Source organism: Nothoprocta perdicaria, unplaced genomic scaffold (genome assembly GCF_003342845.1).
Source record: "Nothoprocta perdicaria isolate Ctin4 unplaced genomic scaffold, notPer1 scaffold_57, whole genome shotgun sequence".
NCBI lineage: Eukaryota > Metazoa > Chordata > Aves > Tinamiformes > Tinamidae > Nothoprocta > Nothoprocta perdicaria.
In genome coordinates this window covers 3,524,942-3,544,149 of record NW_020455832.1, presented here as the reverse complement: position 1 = coordinate 3,544,149, position 19,208 = coordinate 3,524,942, and the positions used below count along the sequence as shown (strand labels likewise).

General features: G+C 36.8%; 1 protein-coding gene across 1 annotated transcript in view; it reads right to left on the bottom strand.

Moving 5' to 3' along the window:
• Positions 1 to 19,208, bottom strand: part of ARMC4 (armadillo repeat containing 4) — a 75,775-nt gene that overhangs the window by 38,827 nt on the left and 17,740 nt on the right. Inside the window, exons 10-15 of the mRNA XM_026048804.1 lie at positions 9,614 to 9,760; positions 9,153 to 9,362; positions 8,340 to 8,576; positions 6,737 to 6,847; positions 6,066 to 6,220; positions 2,559 to 2,801 (exon numbers count right to left, since the gene is read on the bottom strand). Coding sequence (XP_025904589.1) covers positions 2,559 to 2,801; positions 6,066 to 6,220; positions 6,737 to 6,847; positions 8,340 to 8,576; positions 9,153 to 9,362; positions 9,614 to 9,760 — 1,103 coding nt within the window. The remainder of the gene's footprint in view (positions 1 to 2,558; positions 2,802 to 6,065; positions 6,221 to 6,736; positions 6,848 to 8,339; positions 8,577 to 9,152; positions 9,363 to 9,613; positions 9,761 to 19,208) is intronic.

Here is a 19,208-nt window from a genome sequence, read left to right as displayed (position 1 = left end):
GATTTTGTCTGGGTAGCTGAATCCTGATTAATCAACTGTATTTGACTGCAGACTTTGCTATGGAGCTGTTGTGCCAAACAAGTCATCAGGTCCCAGGATAGCAGCCGTAAAACTGCTCTAAGTTACACCAGGACAAGCAATGGTGGAGAAACAATCAAGTCATTGTATGYTTGGGATGTGGTCAAACCACATAGCTGTGCAGTGGAAAACCAGTGCTAGAACCAACTAAAACCATAGTTACTGTGAACAATGTCCCTTGGGGGCTCCCCCATTGTAGAGAATGCTGGGGAGAGAATATGGAATACTTTCCACACAAAATATGGGTTCACCTAATATTTTTGGTTAGAAGCTTCAGAAAAAGTTTACAGAAAGAGCATGAGCCCCCTCAGTACTTTTAAACAAGACTATACATTGTTTTAGTCCCAAATTCTGTATTTGGCACAAAACAAGATTGTCCCTCATTTCTTTGGTGACTGACTTAATAAAATTGGATGAGGCACTATAGTTTCAGCTCCTGCTATACTGGTCTGAACATAAAGAGAAGGAAGATGAATGGGTGGCCTGGGTGTTTGTTTGTTTGTTGTGTGAAAGATTAACCCTGCAAGATGCAGAACACCCAACCAAGCAAATSATTTAAACAAGTGAGCAGTTCCATTGAGATCAAGGTTCAAGCTAAGCATTCTTTAAACAGTTTGCTGGTCAGGACTAAAATTCTTCCTACCTGCCTGGATCATGCCTTGGCAAAAGACTACACCATGCTTTCTTCTAGGGCTACAGCTCTAAACTTGATTGAACACTGACACATTGCTTCAAGTGTCTTGCTCTTCCTATGAATAATAATTTATCTGTAATGTCTTTTATATAGTCACTAAAAGTACATTATATTCCTGGAATAAAATCTAGCCTACCTACTTTTTCTAAATATTGCAAACCTTCAACAGAGAATTTTTCCATATGAACCTAATTTGAGATTTGCTTCCTTCGTCCACTCTTGGCAAACTCCTTAGAATTTCCTCCCAAACAACCTATGTTTTCTCCCTCCTAAAAACAAGATGGACTCTGTTTGCTTACAATTTTAGCAGCGACTTGTGTTATTTTTGGGGCTTATACCGACCACATTCCAGCATGAAGCTCTCCATACTGGGTATTACAAGTGATAGTGCTGCGGGCTGCAGTATGTCTGAGGTTTTATACATGTCATTTTCTATTTATTGGCATTYACATTCCTCCGTTGATTATGACATTATTTGTCTTAGGTTAGCAGAGTAGAGCAAAGGCTTATGTTTAATATTCTTCATTTGAAATACATAGTGAAAGTGATTTCATTTGTATATACATTCATGCTACATGGCTAACTGTTCCTATAAACCATGTTTACCGTTGTGCAGCATCTAGCCTTTTGCCACTGGGTGACAGCCAAAGCATGGGAACAAAAGCCCTATTCAGGCAAAGAATTCCCTGCACTGCTATATGAATATCAAGCGAATTATGCAAATCAGAACAGGAGGAGCTTAATAAAATTCTCTCTTTCTGACCTTCCTTACATATAAGGAGGGAAACATGCCCAAAATCTTGAGGTAAATATCCCTGTAAAGGAACAGCAAGCACAGTAAATGCCGACCTGAATATTTTACTGGAACACTTAATCATGAAATTCAAAGTTTTTCTGTCAGTCACGCAAATCTACATCACAAAACTAGAGAGAGCAACAGCTCTCCCAGTAAAAGACAGCCTTTTTCTTCTCCTGTTTTTGAAGGAATAGAACAGGAAAAAAGAGTCAAAAAGAAAAAGTCTGAGTTTATAAAATAACCAAGACAAAAAAGTCAAAATACAAACCATATTCTAATTTTAAAAGCTTTCAAAAGATTGTTCATGAGAGTAAACACATATATTTCTTTTGGAATTATTTCCTTAATTTACACAATTATCTATGACTTGAGAATAGTAAAAGGAAGAAAAGGAAAAACAGATTATCATCATACAGTACTTTAAAATGGTGCTCTGTAATTTTGAATCTTAGTTTTAATAAAAATCAATTTATTACAGGCTTACCTGTTTTTCCAAAAAACGCCTAGCTGTTGTGTTCTMTATATTAATTAAATATTTCTGTTGCCATTTAGCACATTATGCAATAGGACATAACTAACCTACACAGCTTGTCGAAAACAAAATATCTATTAAACTCACATTAGCACTGATGAAAGTAAAACCTATTACTATGTTTAATAGGAAATAAAGTCCATTATTAATTCAGATGTTTTTATACTAAATGGTACATAATCCATCAAAAGCCTGAACTAAAATAGTACCAATATGACAGGGCTTTTCAAACATCCCTATTACACAGAGTAACTAATTTGTGAATTCAATGCCATATCTGATATGGCAAATATAGCTACTTACTTTTTTTTTTTTGTAAGAAACTATCTTTACCTTAGAACTTTAAATGTTGATCCACCAAAATCATCAGCTGGAATTACTCAGATTATTTTCTTGCAATATTTCAAATGTAGTTATTACATATATTTTCTTACATCATACACATACATGCAACTTACATCATATTTTCAGGTTCTGTTGCACAAGCTCCCACTGCTTTGGTGACATTCACAAGGAGTGCCTGATCGGTTCCAGTGAGCAGCTTCACCAGAGGTGGGATTCCACCGCATTTGCGGATAATAGTTCGATTTATTTGCTCTTGGCAACATTCTCCCAATGCTCCAACAACATTTACAAGGACTTCATCAGGCTGATCAGTGAGCAGTCCTACTAAAGCTTCTAAGGTTTTATATTCCTGAAGTCTAAGTGACAGCAATAAAAGGAAAGACATTATTTTCCATATGTTACTGTTGTGATGCTTAATTTTGTAAGCAAATTAACCTGTTAAAGAAATTACAATACACATGAACCCTCCCAATCACTTCTTGCAAGTGCTATGTACAGAATAATTTCTTATTCTTTTCTAAAAATAGGTATTTTTCTAGGAATCTGAGGAGTAGTTTGAAGGTTGCTTAAAACTTAACATGTGGATGCAATAAAATAAAAGCTGAAAATGMACTGGAAGACTGGCAAATACAGTGGCATTGTAATTTCCACTGCTTTTCCTGCAGGAAAAGCCAAAGGATCATTCTTACTTTTCACTGAAAGTCAGCCTTTAGTGGGTTTGTGCTCACAACCTCTGTACCTAGCTAAGACCTAATATTTGCATTTTCTTAAGGTCATATGGATAGTTTTTGTAAATTCCTGTTGCATTAAGTGCCATTCCATTTTGAAATGAGGGAAAAAGTTGACAAAAGTGGAACGTGTGCAACTTGAGTCAACTGCAACACTAATACTGCCCTTACTCTTCACAGCACTTTTGATACTGAAAAATCAAGAAAACTATCTTAAAACTCTAAGAAGTCTGTTTCCTTCTGCAGGTCTCATCCTACAAACACACTCATGCTAAACCTCCAAGGTTCATCTCTCAGATCAGGACTTCAGTCCTCAGTACTAAGGTCATCTTCACGTTTTGTTCAGAACTCAGAGGTTTCTTAAGACTTAACATGACTTAACATACTCTGCTTCCCTCTAGTATATTCTCTGTGATGCACCATGACAATTTGGCTTGGGATATCAAACTGTATTTATCTAATAACTATGCTTTGACTTACACATTTGTGTAAATACATACATTTTCTCCCATAATGAGATCAGTTCTCTGAGGGTAGGGTTCTTACTTGTGCTTCCCTCATGGCCCATAACCTCTGTTAGTGTGAACATGAGCTATGTATTCTGAATTTTTCAGGAATCAGCTGTACCGGTGATTTTTCTTTCACAGAATTATCTATCTATCTATCTATCTATCTATCTATATGAAGTTTAGATAGCCAAATTAAAAACATTTTGATAAAAGTTAATCTTTCCAAGTTGATTCATTAGAATTGCAGTACAATTAATACAAGAAAGAAGAAACCTTCATTTTTCATAATTCAACCTTTTGCCTTGCAAAAACCATCTTCCCCTGTTCCTTGCAATTTGGAAGAGCCTCTAAATTTCATTCAAGACAAAATGTTAACAGCACAGAAGAAAATATTAACAATGGCATTTCCAAAGTATCAATAAAAAATGTTGATTTTCTTGGGAGAACTTGATCTGAGTTGCCGATCAGAAGTTTCCCAGATGGAATAACATGGGCTGGCTCTGCGACAGGCCGGTTGCTCTCAGACTGAGCTGCTGGCTTGGGCCATCTTGTGTCCAGAAGCAGTAGGGCTGCTTGCACTCACGTGGAAGCTGGGCTAGGAGGTAGGAGCCCCGGCACCTACGTCAGCTCCCTGCTGCAGCCCAGCAATCTGCTCCTGGTATGGGGAGCACTGCACAATAGTTTGAAGATGAGTAAGTAGCTCCGAGAAACCAGCAGTTTGTTAGTTCTAGCCCTATGCCAGATTCAAGCTTGTCTCTCCAGATTTACATTTGTGTTTCTGTTTTAGCCCCTCTCTCCTTTCTGTAGTGTCCTCCCACCCTGCGTTTGGACAGGGTTTACTGCTCCAGCCTCAGCACCAGAATATACGTGAATCCAGCGGAAGGCTGGAGCTGCGCCTGGCTAGTAACCTTCGTGGAGCTTCAAGCACTTGCCAAAGATATCTGAATAGCCCAGGAAAAATCTGTTTGCACTTGGCCAGAATTATTGGCTAGAGCTGTACTAATAAATAAAGCAGACGAGGGCTCGTTCTGTAGCCCTGAGGACAAGAGGCACAACATAGCATCCATATGGCTAAAATCTCTTATCCTCACAATGCAGGGTGGCCTCACCCTTTCTGTCTAATGGGAACAAGCTGCTGCCTTGTGCTGTTCCCAAGCAGTGTCTGGGCACTGTCTGGGGGGCTGCTGGCCAAACTGTATGAGGAACTGCGCTAACCCTTAAACATGGGGATGATCAGGACATAGCGCCTGAACCCAAGCTTTGGCCTTGTCTAGCTTACAGGTATAGGCCAGAGCCATTCACTCACCTCCCCACAGATTGCTCCAGAAGGAGAAGGCCTCTGTGCAGACACCAAAGCTCACGGTGCTTCTGAAGTTACTGTGCAGCCAAGAATGCAGAGCAGAATATGCAAAGACCAGAGCTCTGTATACCAATACTTGGGGAATTCATTTAGCAGAGCAAAAAGCTGTACTCAAAACCCTGGTATTGGGCTTTTTACCTAACATATCAGCATGTCCAGCAATGCATATCAAAATCAGGGCTGCAGGAGGGGTTTACTCTTACTAGTTTTCCTTCCAGGCAATGAATCTTGCACTCCTCTGTACCCAACTGCTTAGCTTTAGCAGGAATCTACCACAGTGATGCTAGATTTTAACATTTTCTTGAGACAGGGCACATAAATGATGAACAAATTTGAACAGAGGGAGCCTACTATTCTTAACTGTTAAGTTACTCCATGAAAGGTGGACACTTAACTCCCTCTGTCACATCCTCAATGACTCCAGGCTCTAGTACCAGCCTATAGTCGAAGTCACTCATTTAGAAGCTGTGTCCAGACTAGGTTATGCAGCTGAGAGGTTTCTCCAGATGTTACTTATCCAAGCTCCACTATATTACTAAATTAGGTGGACCTAACATAATTTAGCTATCTACTCCAGAATGAGACAATCTGCTCTATCAAATGACCATAAAGAGTACTTAAATATGTATCTACAATACTAAAGTTAGGTGTTCTCTCTGGAGAATACCTGGAGCCATGATTCAGATTTCTAAGCTGCAGACAACAAAGGGGGATATTGGATATGGATTCAAGTCAAATATTTTCTATGTGCGAGTACCCTCCCTGGCTCCATGTCCTATATCTCAATTATTCTTTGCAGGCACCGGTTCTCGCTCTTGACTCTTAAGATTCTAGAAACTTAACAGTCTCCACTGTACCCTGATGAGGTCAGGTGGCAGTCTTTAGGTACTGCAGCATCTAAGTTGAAGGCACAGGTGATTATAAGGTATGGCTTTGCAGAATCAGGGCCAAAAAGAAAAAAAAATACACCTGTAAATTCAAAACATAATAACATAAAAAATATTTGCAAAATTAAATGATTACTTTGACACATTTTCTCCACTGATTGCACATTTCCAGATTGCTCCTGTCACAGCTGCCAGAAGTTGCTTATTTTCAGTGTTACCGAGCAAAACAGAGAGTGGTTGCAGGCCTCCATGCTGTCTAACCAGGTCACGAGTTTCTTTATCTTCTGCACACTATGCAACAAGTTAAATACATGCATTACTGAAAATGTAAAAGAGACTGTCTTTAAAAGCTAGATGTACTATGTTGCAACTATTGAAAACTAACACAGAACAAACTCTGCTTATTAAATACCTGAAAATGCTAGCCACTCACTAAGAGATTGCTGACTATAATGAGCTACTTCATGTTACAACATTTATATTTTTCCCCTTGTGCACAAATAAACAGAAAATATTTTCTGCATCTCTTTGCACTGCATATCCCACCCCTCTCCACTGGTTACCTGTGCAATTTAGGACCTGCATGCAAGAGACTAATTCAACTAGGATCTGAACTGCAATATTAAACRTACAGCTAAAACACACTCATAAAAATTCAGCCACAAACTATCAACGTTTTCTGCAAAATAATTTCTCACACCTTAGAGAAATAATAAAACTGAGAAATGTTAATATTAAGGTGACAATGATATGAAAATCAAGTGCTAATCCCTCCCTCTGATCTACAAATTGAAATAATAAAATTACCTTAAATATGGCACTTGCACAAAGCATCTGTAGCTCTTCATGTTCACTACTTAGATTTTTCACAAGATCTTCAATCATTCCTTCCATCCTTATTGCACGTCTGTAACTTTGCTGAAAGATAAAACCCATTTTAACTCCTCCGTTCTAGTAGTTAATAACACCAGTCACAGTAAGAGTGAAGTCCTATAATTTTAAGCTGTGATTTTGTGGAGCCCTGTACTTAATTTTAAGCAAAAGTAGTCTRGGTTGCCTGGAATATACCACATGTGATGTTTTCCATCACAGGCATAAAATCTCTGCAGGGCTGTGATGTTACTATTGGCAGTACAAGCAGGTGCTGCAGCRCTCACTTTGTATGAACCTCACTGGCCACTCTGAAAGGGGCTCAGGTGCTCATGTGTTTCTTTACCTTCTGCACAGTATACAATAAATAAAACGTAATTTTTTCAAAATGTATAAAACAGTGTTTCCATGTTCAGAATCAGAGAAGGAAGAGATGCTCCTGAAGAGGTCAATAGGCATCTCTTCATTTCACCGAAAGCCAGTAGCCAAAACAATAGATCTATTCCCAGAATGGGGTTAGGAAAACACGCTATTAGCATTAAAATTTGTCAGTATGCTTTCTTCCAAATGTTAGCTCACAAGGATTGTAGATGGAATTACTTTAGAAGAAGAGATTCATTTAATCTTCCTTGAAAAAAAAGTGTTCAAATCTGGCCACATGACTCTCTTTTCCCCTTAAAAACTGAACCTCCTCTTTGTTCAATAGAGAATACTAAAATTAAAATTTCTCGTGTGTGTGTCTTCATGGGGCCTGTGTGTTTTAAGAAATTATTTTTGAACGTACCAAGTGTTTTGTAATGTAAAATCATTTGAAAAAAAATGACGTCTTCCATGTCTCAAATCAGTCATAAAAATTAATGCCTATTTTTGAGCTTAGGTGCAATGTGTCTGAGTTTCAAATATGTTTCCAAAAATGGGGTAATATCCACTCATCTCAGTTGGCCACACTAGAAATAATTGTCTTCATATGTGAGAACTGAATATACTCAAGGTTATAAAAMTTGTCATAGAAATCTGTAGAGAAAACTCATTCCTTTCAAAAATGATTACACTCTGTCTTCCCAGTTCACAAGGACAGTGAAATCTACCTTGTGCTGCATTGGTTTATCTCCGCCTCCTCACTAGATTAGCTTTGTACAGTTTAAATATACCAACCAAACAGAAAATCATCTCAGAGGTTGCCAAATTTAATTTCTCAAGAATGGTGAAAACATCAACAGAAATTTTAGCTTCTAAAGGCCAAGAGTAGTCTGTGGAAGAAAACATGCAAAAAATGAAAAAAAAATTYACATATTTTCTTCCACGAGCTACTTTTGGCTTTAGAATAAAAATTAAGTGGGTTTTATTTTATCATACACTGTAACCTTCTTACAAAATCTTCTGCCACACCCTGGCATTTACACTTCTGAGTCCAAACTTCGTAATAAAGTCCCTGTCCTAGACAAGGTTTGTTTTTAAATGGCAGGCAAAGGTAACACTTCCTTTTATTGGCCATTTATTTTTATGATTAGAAACACGTCGGCTGTACGTGTTTACTTACCTCTGAGGCACATTCTTGTAGCGTCCCCACCACTGGGGTTAAGATGTTGACATGTGAGCACTTGAGCCACTTGGCCAATAATGGAATGCCACCAGCCTTAAGAATTGCCTCTTTGTTTTTGGTGCTTTTGCTGCAACTCCAGAGAGCCAGAGCGCCGCTGCGCGCGATTGCAAAATCTTTCGCCTGGGCTGGTGTTAGAGCAGATGAGCCCACTGGAATGGGCTCCAACAGCCCAACCTAACAAAAGAAAACACAATTCAATTATGAACATCTGCCCTGTGAGGAAAGGCTGAGGGAGCTGGGCCTGTTCAGCCTGGAGAAGARAAGGCTGAGGGGGSACCTGATCAGTGTCTATAAATACCTCAAGGGAGGCAGTGAGGAGGAGGGGGCRGCCTCTTTTCAGTGGTGGACAGCGATAGGACTAGAGGAAACGGCCACAAGCTGAGGCACCAAAAGTTCCACAGGAACTTAAGGAAGCATTTCTTGACAGTGAGGGCGACAGAGCCCTGGAACAGRCTGCCCAGAGAGGTTGTGGAGTCTCCTTCTYTGGAGATCTTTAAAACCCRCTTGGACGCAGCCCTGTGCCACKTGCTCTAGGTGACCCTGTGTGAGCAGGGGGGTTGGACTAGATGACCTCTGAGGTCCCTTCCAACCTTAAGCATTCTATGATTCTATRATATGTGGAGAAACCTGGTATTATACTGCTTTTTAGTCATAGTAGACACTATCTGGACAGTCAGGTACACAACAAATCATCTACTGTCATGAGAAAACATACACRTGGAAGGAGTATTGATTTTAGTATTTTCTTACCAGCCTCTTGATGCCTCCATATTGCCTTATTGTTCGTCGTGCTCGTTTAAACCTAGCAACATTAGCAATTGTTTCAGCTGCCAAACATTTTAGGTCTTTATCTGGAGACTCTAGTATTTTCACCATGATCTGTAATCCCTCAAGATCTGCAATTGCATGTCTGATCAGTGAATTCTGACTGATTTCTTTCAGTATTTTTAAAGAACCAATCTAAATAATGGAAAACAATAGACGTTAAATAGTATTTAAGAATACAAAAGCAGGAAAATTATTTAAACTGTAAAAATGATCTAAAACATTTTATCTTTTAAATCAAAAATCTGATTTTTATACTATAAAATCCTTCAAACTTTATTTTGGAAAACAAATCAATTTTCTTTATCCTACATAATCTTGAAATTTGAGAAAATATTCTAATTARAAAAAGCACAATCCCTGCTCTATTTGACAAACCCACTTACTTGACATTTAATTTCTTCTGTATCAAGTAAATTAATTAACACTTCAAGACCTCCGACATCTCTAATGGCCAGCTGGCACGTTTCTTGAGCCAGATTGAAATCTTTCATTGAACATAATGCAATTACAGTAGCTGTTGGATTACCTCCCTAAAATAAAACAAAACATTAACATATGTAAAACATTTAATGTAAAATTAATCTCTTCTATTAGTGCTGATAAGACTACTACTAAAGGAGAATCCCGTTASAGTATTTCTTGAATCTATGATATTAAATGACATAGACATAATAAGAAATGAAATTATGATAGTCTGAAAATAGCAAAAAGTCTAAGGAAAAAATAAATACTGCAGATGACCGATGACTAATACAGCCTGCTGTGAATGGACTGATAAATTAGGCAGAGTCAAGTACCACAAATTCCGTGTTTTGATTTAAGAGTTTTGTAAAGAGTAAAAGAACATAAAGACATTTCAGAGAATCTATCTGCATTCCTCACATTGATGTTCATTCTGGAAGAAAACAAAGTCCAAACTGGAATCCTTGTCAAGGACATTTGGGATCTGTCCAAAAGCTGTAGTCAATGCAGAAAAGCTTATTAAAAAAAAAAGTGACAGAATGASTAATAACAATTCACCATTAGTAGATGGTRTTCGCCCAGGAGGTATTATGCAGAAAAACAAGGCAAAAACAGTTGAACAAGTGCTCTGTATCCTCTGACTTCAAACAACTCTGCATTCTGAGTACTGGAAATGTCATGCCAGCTTTGAAAAGTTACTGGGGGGATCCAAGGCCTGTTAGATGCCTGTGCTTGACAAATCAGTAGAGTGTAATAAAGAACAGTTAGCAGACATCTAGTAGTTGGGGTATTTGGAAAAAGATATACCTAAAGAGTCAGCAGAGATTTGCTAAAAGAAGCATTACAAAACCTGCCAAACTCTTGGATAAGGATGAGCTAGTCGGTGTAGTCTAATGAGGCCCCATAGGGCTTTCCACAAAGTCCCTCACTCGCTACACATAGTTTCTCACTACTAGAAATTATGTACTCAAGCTTTTCCCATTTCTGGAAATTAGAAGTCAGGAAATCTGGAGTGCAAGAGATGAACCTCTGCCACAGAGAGCTTCCTTCCTGATCATACTGACTGCAGTCAGATCTTCAGCTACACTATTGCTTTTGATCTGGTCCAGTATCTTTTCTTTTGCATACAATTTTAAAATAATAAATACACAGCAAAAGAAAACAGCATATACCTCAATGTAAGAGTTCTATCCTCAAAACGAGGGCATGTGAAATGACTTGGGATCTTACATGCGAATTTGAGATTACAGTGTAACATTTGACTACAAGGATGAATTTCTGGATGTGTAAGTGATAGTGAGAAAAAGATAGAGATTTTCCCCTGTGTTAGGCAGAAAGTTAAAACATATGATAACAACAATTTCTTCTGCATCTATAAGATAGATGTAAAATTAATCAAATCAAGGACAAACCCAGCTATTGCAGAAATGAGGGAATCTGAGCTACCAGAGCTACAGGAGACGTGGGAGTGCACGAACAATGTCAGCTGGTGCTAGTGAGTAGGCTACAGTTCAGTGCAGCTATTAATCAAATTACAACGTCTGCCTCCCAAATGCCTTTGAATTCCAAGGAAGCTTGGGCTCACATCCAGGTGCGAGCCGGGCTGCAGCCTCTCTCTTTTAAATGACCCTTTTGAAAGTGTAAAGAACTTTGAATCCACTCTTCCCTGAGGAAAACAGCTTGCTAATCCATGCAGATCATACTGCAAGAGACAACACTGAAAAACCGAGTGATGCTTGCTAATATTTTTCTTGGGTCTATTTGCTTCATATTTAGTTATGCATCACATCCCTTAAGCATAAAGAAATCAGAAACAATCAGACAAATACAGAATCCCAAAGTCTTTAGATTCAACATGTCCTTCAATAGACAGCATAAAACTAGTAGAGAATTGTGAGAAAATGGGCTCAATAGAAATGTGAGAAAAAAATATCTTATGAAGGTTCAGATCAGCAACTTACATCAGACAAGGCAGTTGTGACAATCAATGAAGTGTGAGTACCTTCAAACTAGCTTCTAATTTTTATTTCTTTGAACTACAGATGTCCAAAGAATTTCCTCACAGAAAGATGCTTAAACATAAAGGAATTTTTTAACATAATATATTGTCCTAATAATAGTGTCCCATTACATTCTTGACTTTAGAAGAAACTGAGGCATGTGTCCAGMTTTAAGAAAATTTTTAGATCTATTTGTTAAAATATTTCCTACGGAATAAAATTATTGTAGCAATTTCTCAAATGTTTTCCTAGGGAAATCAGCTTATCCATACATATCAAAAAGTCTGAATGGTTTTAAAATATCTACAGGGTAGGACTGCCAAACTACAGAGAATACCTTGTAGCTGGAAAATATAGTTCTYCTTTTATGAAGTTTGTGGTCTTGACATTTATTCTAACTTTGCTTTATGATATAAACATTTTGCAACAGGTATTTAAAGAGAAAACTTTTWAAATTCTTTTATATAAATGCAACGAGTATATGGTTAAACTGGCAAACAGTATCTCTTCTTTTGAGGAATATTTATCCTACAGTAAATCTATATTTATAGGTAACGTAGTAATTCATACTTCTGTTATTTATTACATATAGAATTGTAGGCATATGATACCCAACATAGCCAAAGTTTACAAAAAATRTTTTTTCTTTTTCTTCAAACTGCAAAACCAGTTTAAACTGTGTTTCTAAAGCAAAACCAGAATAAACTATTTTTCATATTTTCTGAAGTATCTGTTATACATAATAAAAAAATACTACTGATGGTCTCAACATTTTTTTTTATTGCAGTTACCATTGCAGAAAGTCTCCAGTAATTGTGACCAAGATTTTAACAGGCATGGAAATAGTTACCTCTCCACCAAGTTAACATAAAATCTGCATCATGTTGTATTACCATTTGAAATATGATCTGCTGGATCCAAAATAAACTCTACTGGCAGATAAACAAACAATTTTAAGGCTTCAAATTAARCACAGATTTAGTTTAAAATGTGCATCTCTTTCTATAGAGCAATACAGTATAAATATCCACAAGTAAGTGAAAATAAAACAGGATCAGCACTGCACTAATCAGTAAAACTTCTCAGTTTTACTGGGAAGTAAAGATTACACACATCAGTATGTGTAATGTCTCATTTATGACAGTCAACTCATGGAGATCACAACTGAGAACTACAGAACTATAAAGAGGGCTATATGAAATTAAAATTGAATGTGCAGCAAAGCTTGTCCTGATTTTATTTTAGAAGTGCTTAACTGAATACTTTTATATTACACAGACTAATCTACTTAAAACCTTTAGCATATGTCAACAAAGTCAGCTATACTATGCAGTGTAGTGTATAAATTTGGTATCTATGATGTGATCTCACTTTCCATGATGGGAGGAAGATAAAAAGAACTCTGTGAGATCTGCCTTTGTTATTTTTTTTTCCTAGAGCTATTACAGGATGCCCTGCCTGGATATTCTTTTCCCAGCTTAAAAAGGCCTTTCAGCAATGGTGAAAGCTACAGAACTGTCATGCAGAGGTTGCTGAATTGCCTTTCCATTCTTAAACCTAGAGAATATGACAAATCAAGAATTAATGTCAAAAAGAATATTAATCCACCCAGTTTGAGTGTCTTTATAACAAAAGTCTTTAAATTTGATTCATTTATTTTTGTTATTGCAAAGTAACTCATTTGACTACTTCTGACTGGGGCATGCCTTCAGTCATGATTTAATAATGTCAAGAAATGCAGAATCTCAATCATCTTTACTATTAAAAAAATTGAGCTCCTCTGACTTCAGTTTTAGCCACTGATTCTTCAATGAGTTCTTTGTTTATTGATAACTCCTTCTTTGTAACTCCTTCTTTCTACTATATTAAAAAACCCTTTAATTCACTTTTTGGTAAACTAACAAGCTTGACTTCCTAAGTCTTACAGAATTGACCATCTAGCACTTTCTCCAGCTTTTGAATAAGCGTACATTTTGAAATGTAATTTTTTTTCCAATAGTTTTTGTAATTTTGGATACCAGAAGAGGCTCAAAATCAGTTTTAGGGGCTCCATACACCAATGTAACCTTACAATGTAACCTAAGCCTACGTACTGCCCCTGTCCGTTCATGCAACAGGACATTGGGCTTTGCCATGTAAGTACTGTTGAGTTGCTTGCATGTAATTTCTGCTTCCAGAAATTTTTAGAGGAGCTGTATCCAGAACATAGACCTCCCCTACAGGTATGTTCTGAATTCTCCTCCCTTTGGAGCTTGGAGAATGCTGGCCAGTGCTTCTGAAATACCCAAGTACTTTCTGGCACCTTCTGACAGAAACACATTCAAATACCGGTTGCCCCCACTACTGAAAGATCTCAAGTTCTGATGGCTCCTCAGGAACAAAAATGGTAGAAAAGAGTCTATTATTATTGTGCTTGTTATTTGTTTGTGCTTGTATTTTGTAAAATTAGCTTTTAAACTCATCCTACATTTTCTTAAGTCATGGAAAAAAAGTCTTACCAGGGGAAGAAAAAAAAATTAGCTGTAAGGACATGTTTTAAGACTCCTAAGCATTCAACCAATTTCTTTATGGGCTTGTTAAATGGATTTTACAATGAACAGAACCRCCAAAGATGGCTTCATACTTATCTTGCAGCATTTACATCCTAMATCGGCCCAAATCATCCTGATTCCCAACATAAATCTGGGTAGTTTGAAGACTCTACACTTTGTTGCCCACCRTGTTGCATAGATACAACAATGTTTTTAAATGGCAGTAAATCAAATAGCATGTAAATRGAAAGGTACCTAGTTAGAGGCCTAGAAACTCATCCATTGTTGTTATGTAAATCAAGGAAATAAGAAAGCATGGTTTGAAGAGAATGAAATTTAAGAAAAGAGGAAGTTATTAGTAACTTAAAGAAGTTTACAGCACAAAAGCAAATATCCCACTGATGACGAACATGAAGCAAAATCATCTGCATTAATCAAGAAAAATCCTGAGCTCAAGAAGCATACAGACATAAAGACAAGAACAAATGACTAAGAATGAAAATAAAAGAACAGATCRGGCTGGTAAAGCCACAAATCAGATACAACTACCAAGGGACGTGCAACTGAAAAACATCATTTTGTTTGCTACATTAGTAATCATCAAGACCAAGAAAATTGTTAGTTGAGGGCAATCTCCTAATAATTGCAAAGACGTTAGCAAGAAGGCTAATGTCCTTGTATGCATTTGTCTTTACTGTGTTCCAGTACTATACACTTACCATCAATGATGAAGTAAACACTCTGCTTATGCTAAAGAGCTAATTAGTCAATGAACACTTTGATGAAGTAGTGTTTTCTTGTAGTAGTACAAGAGCTTAATGGAATCCACTGAGCTTAAGGGAGACTACATTGGTGGGAGAAGTGGCTGTTGCATCGTCAGAGCCATTAGTAATTAYGTCTGAAAACTCACCTAGGAAAAATTATCTTCCAGAAAACACAGTACCTGTCTTTAAGGTGGGATAAAAGATGAGTCAACACATGTAAGACCAGCCGATGTAAACTGATTCCAAAATGGAATTGTCACATACAAGCCTTATCATACAGCTCTAATTTCTTGTTATGAAGACACTTTTCAAGATGGAAGAAGCAGCAAATGAAATATATATTAGCTTAAGGATCCTGTCTCATGCAAAATTCAGTAAAATATATCAAAACAAGGCTAGCTGGAATCAATTGTAAAAACATATTCAGACAGTAACTACAAATTGTTCACTGTCAAACTGGATAGATACATCAAGTTGGTTCCTCGTCTGTGTTCTGATTGAGACCATATGTTTCTTATTAATATGGTCACAATGATACAAATGATTCCAAGCCAAGAGAACAGGATTAGGCTCCAAAATCATAAAAATAAAAAAAAAAAAAAAAAGAAAGAAAGAAAAAAAAGATTTTAAGGGGGCATGTTTTAAAGTTACTCAGGAAAAAACAGATGTTCAAATACAAGTAAAAGACCATGGTTAGTTTGCAGCACTGCAGAGGGGGGAAAAAAAAAAAAAAAAANAAGATCTGGAGTTAACAGTGGAGCACATCATCACAGTGCAAAGAAAACAAAACAAAAAAAAACAAAAAAAAACAAACAAACAAAAAAACCCCAAAAGACCTTGACAATAAGACTTATAAACAGGTTTGCAACCTGTAAGGACTAGCAATCATCCTTCTGCTCAGCACTCCTAAAGCCTGTTCCAGGCACCATACCTCAGAAAAGCATTGAGCAGAGAAGAGGAGAGGACAGCAAAATATCAGAAAGCTGTGGTCTACTAAGCAAAACTAAAGGAATCAAAGTTCTTCATACTCTAGAGGTGGGGTGAATAAAGAGATTTTGAAAACGAGCTTTGGAAGACATCTATTCTAAATGTCCCTGTTGTTGTGGAAGAGACAAGAAATAGAAGCGTCAAGGCTGAGAGACATTAGAAATACTTCCCAATGGCAAGGATATTTAAACTCTAATTTAATATTTTAATTATAGTAAAATTTTATATAATTACAGTATTAAATATTTTACTTACAGCGTTTAGAACAATAATGAAACCAATATCACCGCAAAGAAAAGCTTCAGGAATACCTATCAAGAAGCAAGAACTGTTGATCCTGTTCTGGAGGCAAGAAGGGGTAATAAATGACCTCCTGTTTTCTGCTCTAGCCACGTTTTCTACTTTTTATTCTCCCCCCCATGAACTGTTATCTTTTTCTTCTTAATATAAAATGCTTTTGATTAGATATTTCCTTCTTTTCTTTAAAAAGATTGATCCCCAAAAGTGCTGAAGCAAAAAGATAACATATATCTTCATAAAATACACAGACTTACAACTCRAATATCACGTCTCATCCTAAATACAAGCCAAATAAGTCAACAGAAGAGTTGAAAATGTGAAATCATGATCTCAGTTCAGTAATGCTAGGGGGAAAATATGTAAATTTTCTTCCAGAGTCACCTCTATGAAGGGAAAACTGCACTCAGGCTTTTGCAGATGTTCTGCCAGCAGGCGGAAACATTGGCTTTTCAGAGAGCTGAAGCTGCAAACGAGCTGCACGGGAGACCTATGGAATAGCTAACCTGTATTTTTTCATATAGTACAGTCCACATTATGGAAGGCATTGCCCTGTTCCTTCCGTTTGAACTCTCCAATATTTATGTGGTATAACTACACCAACTGACCAGTGCAACAGGCAATAGGTTCTTTCTCTTGCAGAGACCTGCATCAAAGTTTAGAATTACCATAACTGACACTGGAGGAAAGGCAGTTTTAAGAAGAAGGCATMTACTTGGCCACAGGACTTTCCATATGCATGGAAAATATTGATATAACAACTGATTCTACGTKCTTTTCAGTTTCCCAAGAGACAACAATTAAGTAAAATGAAAATTTTACTTTTTTTTTGTTTGCAAGCATCTTCATGAATATTCAGAGTTATTTTACTAATTTAGATACATTGTATGTGGGCAAAAGTGAATACGACTGAATGCAATCAAAAAATGAAATGTTATTTTGTACTGAAATGGCAATGTGAATGATCTTTTTTGTTACTTAAACCTATGGCTGAAATTTAATTTGCCATAGTAAAAATGCATTTTATTTACATTTTTAAGTAAGTAGATACTGGATAGATACTGTAAAGTTTGCCTCTGACTGAGGAACAGGAAAGAAAATTGTTGCTTGTGGCTGGTATTGCCATACTTATGCCCAATAAACTACAGTTTTGCTTATTAGTATATATATCTATATGATAATTACAATAGACTTGAAAAAAAGAAGTCTGAGTATCAAATCAACATGTATTTAGAAAATACTGGACATAAAAAGCTTGGTTGTATGTTATACCTGAAAGACAATAGGTCAAAATGACCCTTATTATCACACCAGAAATTATTTAATTAAGAGTCATTAATGGAATTAAGCAATTCTTAGATTAATAATATTGATTAAATGGAACCTAAGCCCAATATATTATTAAAACTTTTGCTATTTCTGTAAGGCAAGTAAGCCAAAAAAAGTAGTAAAGCATAAAATGGAATTCTTAATTGGCACTATTGTAATGTTTTGATTTTTTATTGAACTTGACTCTCTTAAATCACATGCATTTTGTAATTTACTACTGGAAAATATTTTTAAATTTAAATTTCAATAAAATTTAATGAAAATCTTAGTACTGCTGTATCAATATTCTTCAGCGAGGCAATTTTTCTATGCTAGAAAGTGCATAAACACTCTGGATATTGTTTTGGTTTAAATCCTAGTTCAATTTTTTCATTTTAGTTTGTAAAAAATGCAATCTGCAACTTGTTAGAGATGAGTTATGGACAAGTATAACTGATTTATGGAATAATTTCCTGAATCCATTCTGGAGTTCTTGGGCTACTGCCTGGCACTATGTAAACTATACAGACTAATACAAAGCCAGGGGAAAAATCATGGACATCACAAAGTCAGAGAATCTAAAATATTCACATTGGACTGCAAGTGTTAGTGCACAGGAGTTGCAGGGTTTTAGCTGCAGATTAATCACCTGGCCCTGACCCTGCTTCTCAGTGGCAGAAGTGAGATATATGTTAGGAYGCAGTGAGTTGAAATTGCTATCATATTTTATGAAACTGCAAAGAAAGGGGTTTTCAAACAAAAGAACAGTTCTATTATTTTCTGAGTGAACCAGGAGGTTGTGTTAGGCAGTAGTTGAGATCCTCCTGAAAACTCTTCCAAGATAGGTACGTATTTTATTAGCTAGCCTGATATATAATAATAAACTCTATTATGAAAAAGAAAATAGATCATGTGCAAATATGAGATTTTGCTTCACTGGGTTAGGACCAGCTGCATGTTTTCCCTCAGTATCTTCTCAAATTTGATGAGAGAGCGAAAATGCTGAACAACAATAAAATATACAAATAAACAAAAAACATTTGAAAGGACAAAAACAAGCAAACAAGCAAAAAAGGAGCRGGGCAAAGTTAACGTGCAGCATTTTCACACTGCAAGTTCATCCTCTTCTTATTTCTGCCATTTTCAGCTTAGGAGTGTATTTGTTCCTCWCTTGCATCTGGACAGTTTTATGAGACGTGTCGCAGTGCTTCCAAATCTAGATAAATCTGGAGTGAAAAACAACACAGACTGTAAATGTGGTCAATACAGCTCCAAAGGCCCCTGCAATTTCTAGATCCAATTACTGCAACACAGGAACTGAGAGAGACTTTACAGTTTGTTCCCTGAAGGGCTAAAAGGACAATGCAGCATGAAGAGATGGAAAAGTAGAGAGCTACGCAGAGCTGGTTGTCTGCTGAAACACTTGTGAAGAACAAGCCTAGCAAGACAAGCCTATAGGATGGTGATTAGATCCCTGCTGTCTATGTGAACAAAGCTCAAACACAGCCACTCAGCCAGCGAGGCCACAGCCAGAGTGTAGGAGCAGGGTAGGTAAAGTTGATGAGGCAGCTCTCCCATGAGCTGAGGACTGCTAGCTAGCTAACAAAAAGGYCCTGTAACCAAAAAGCT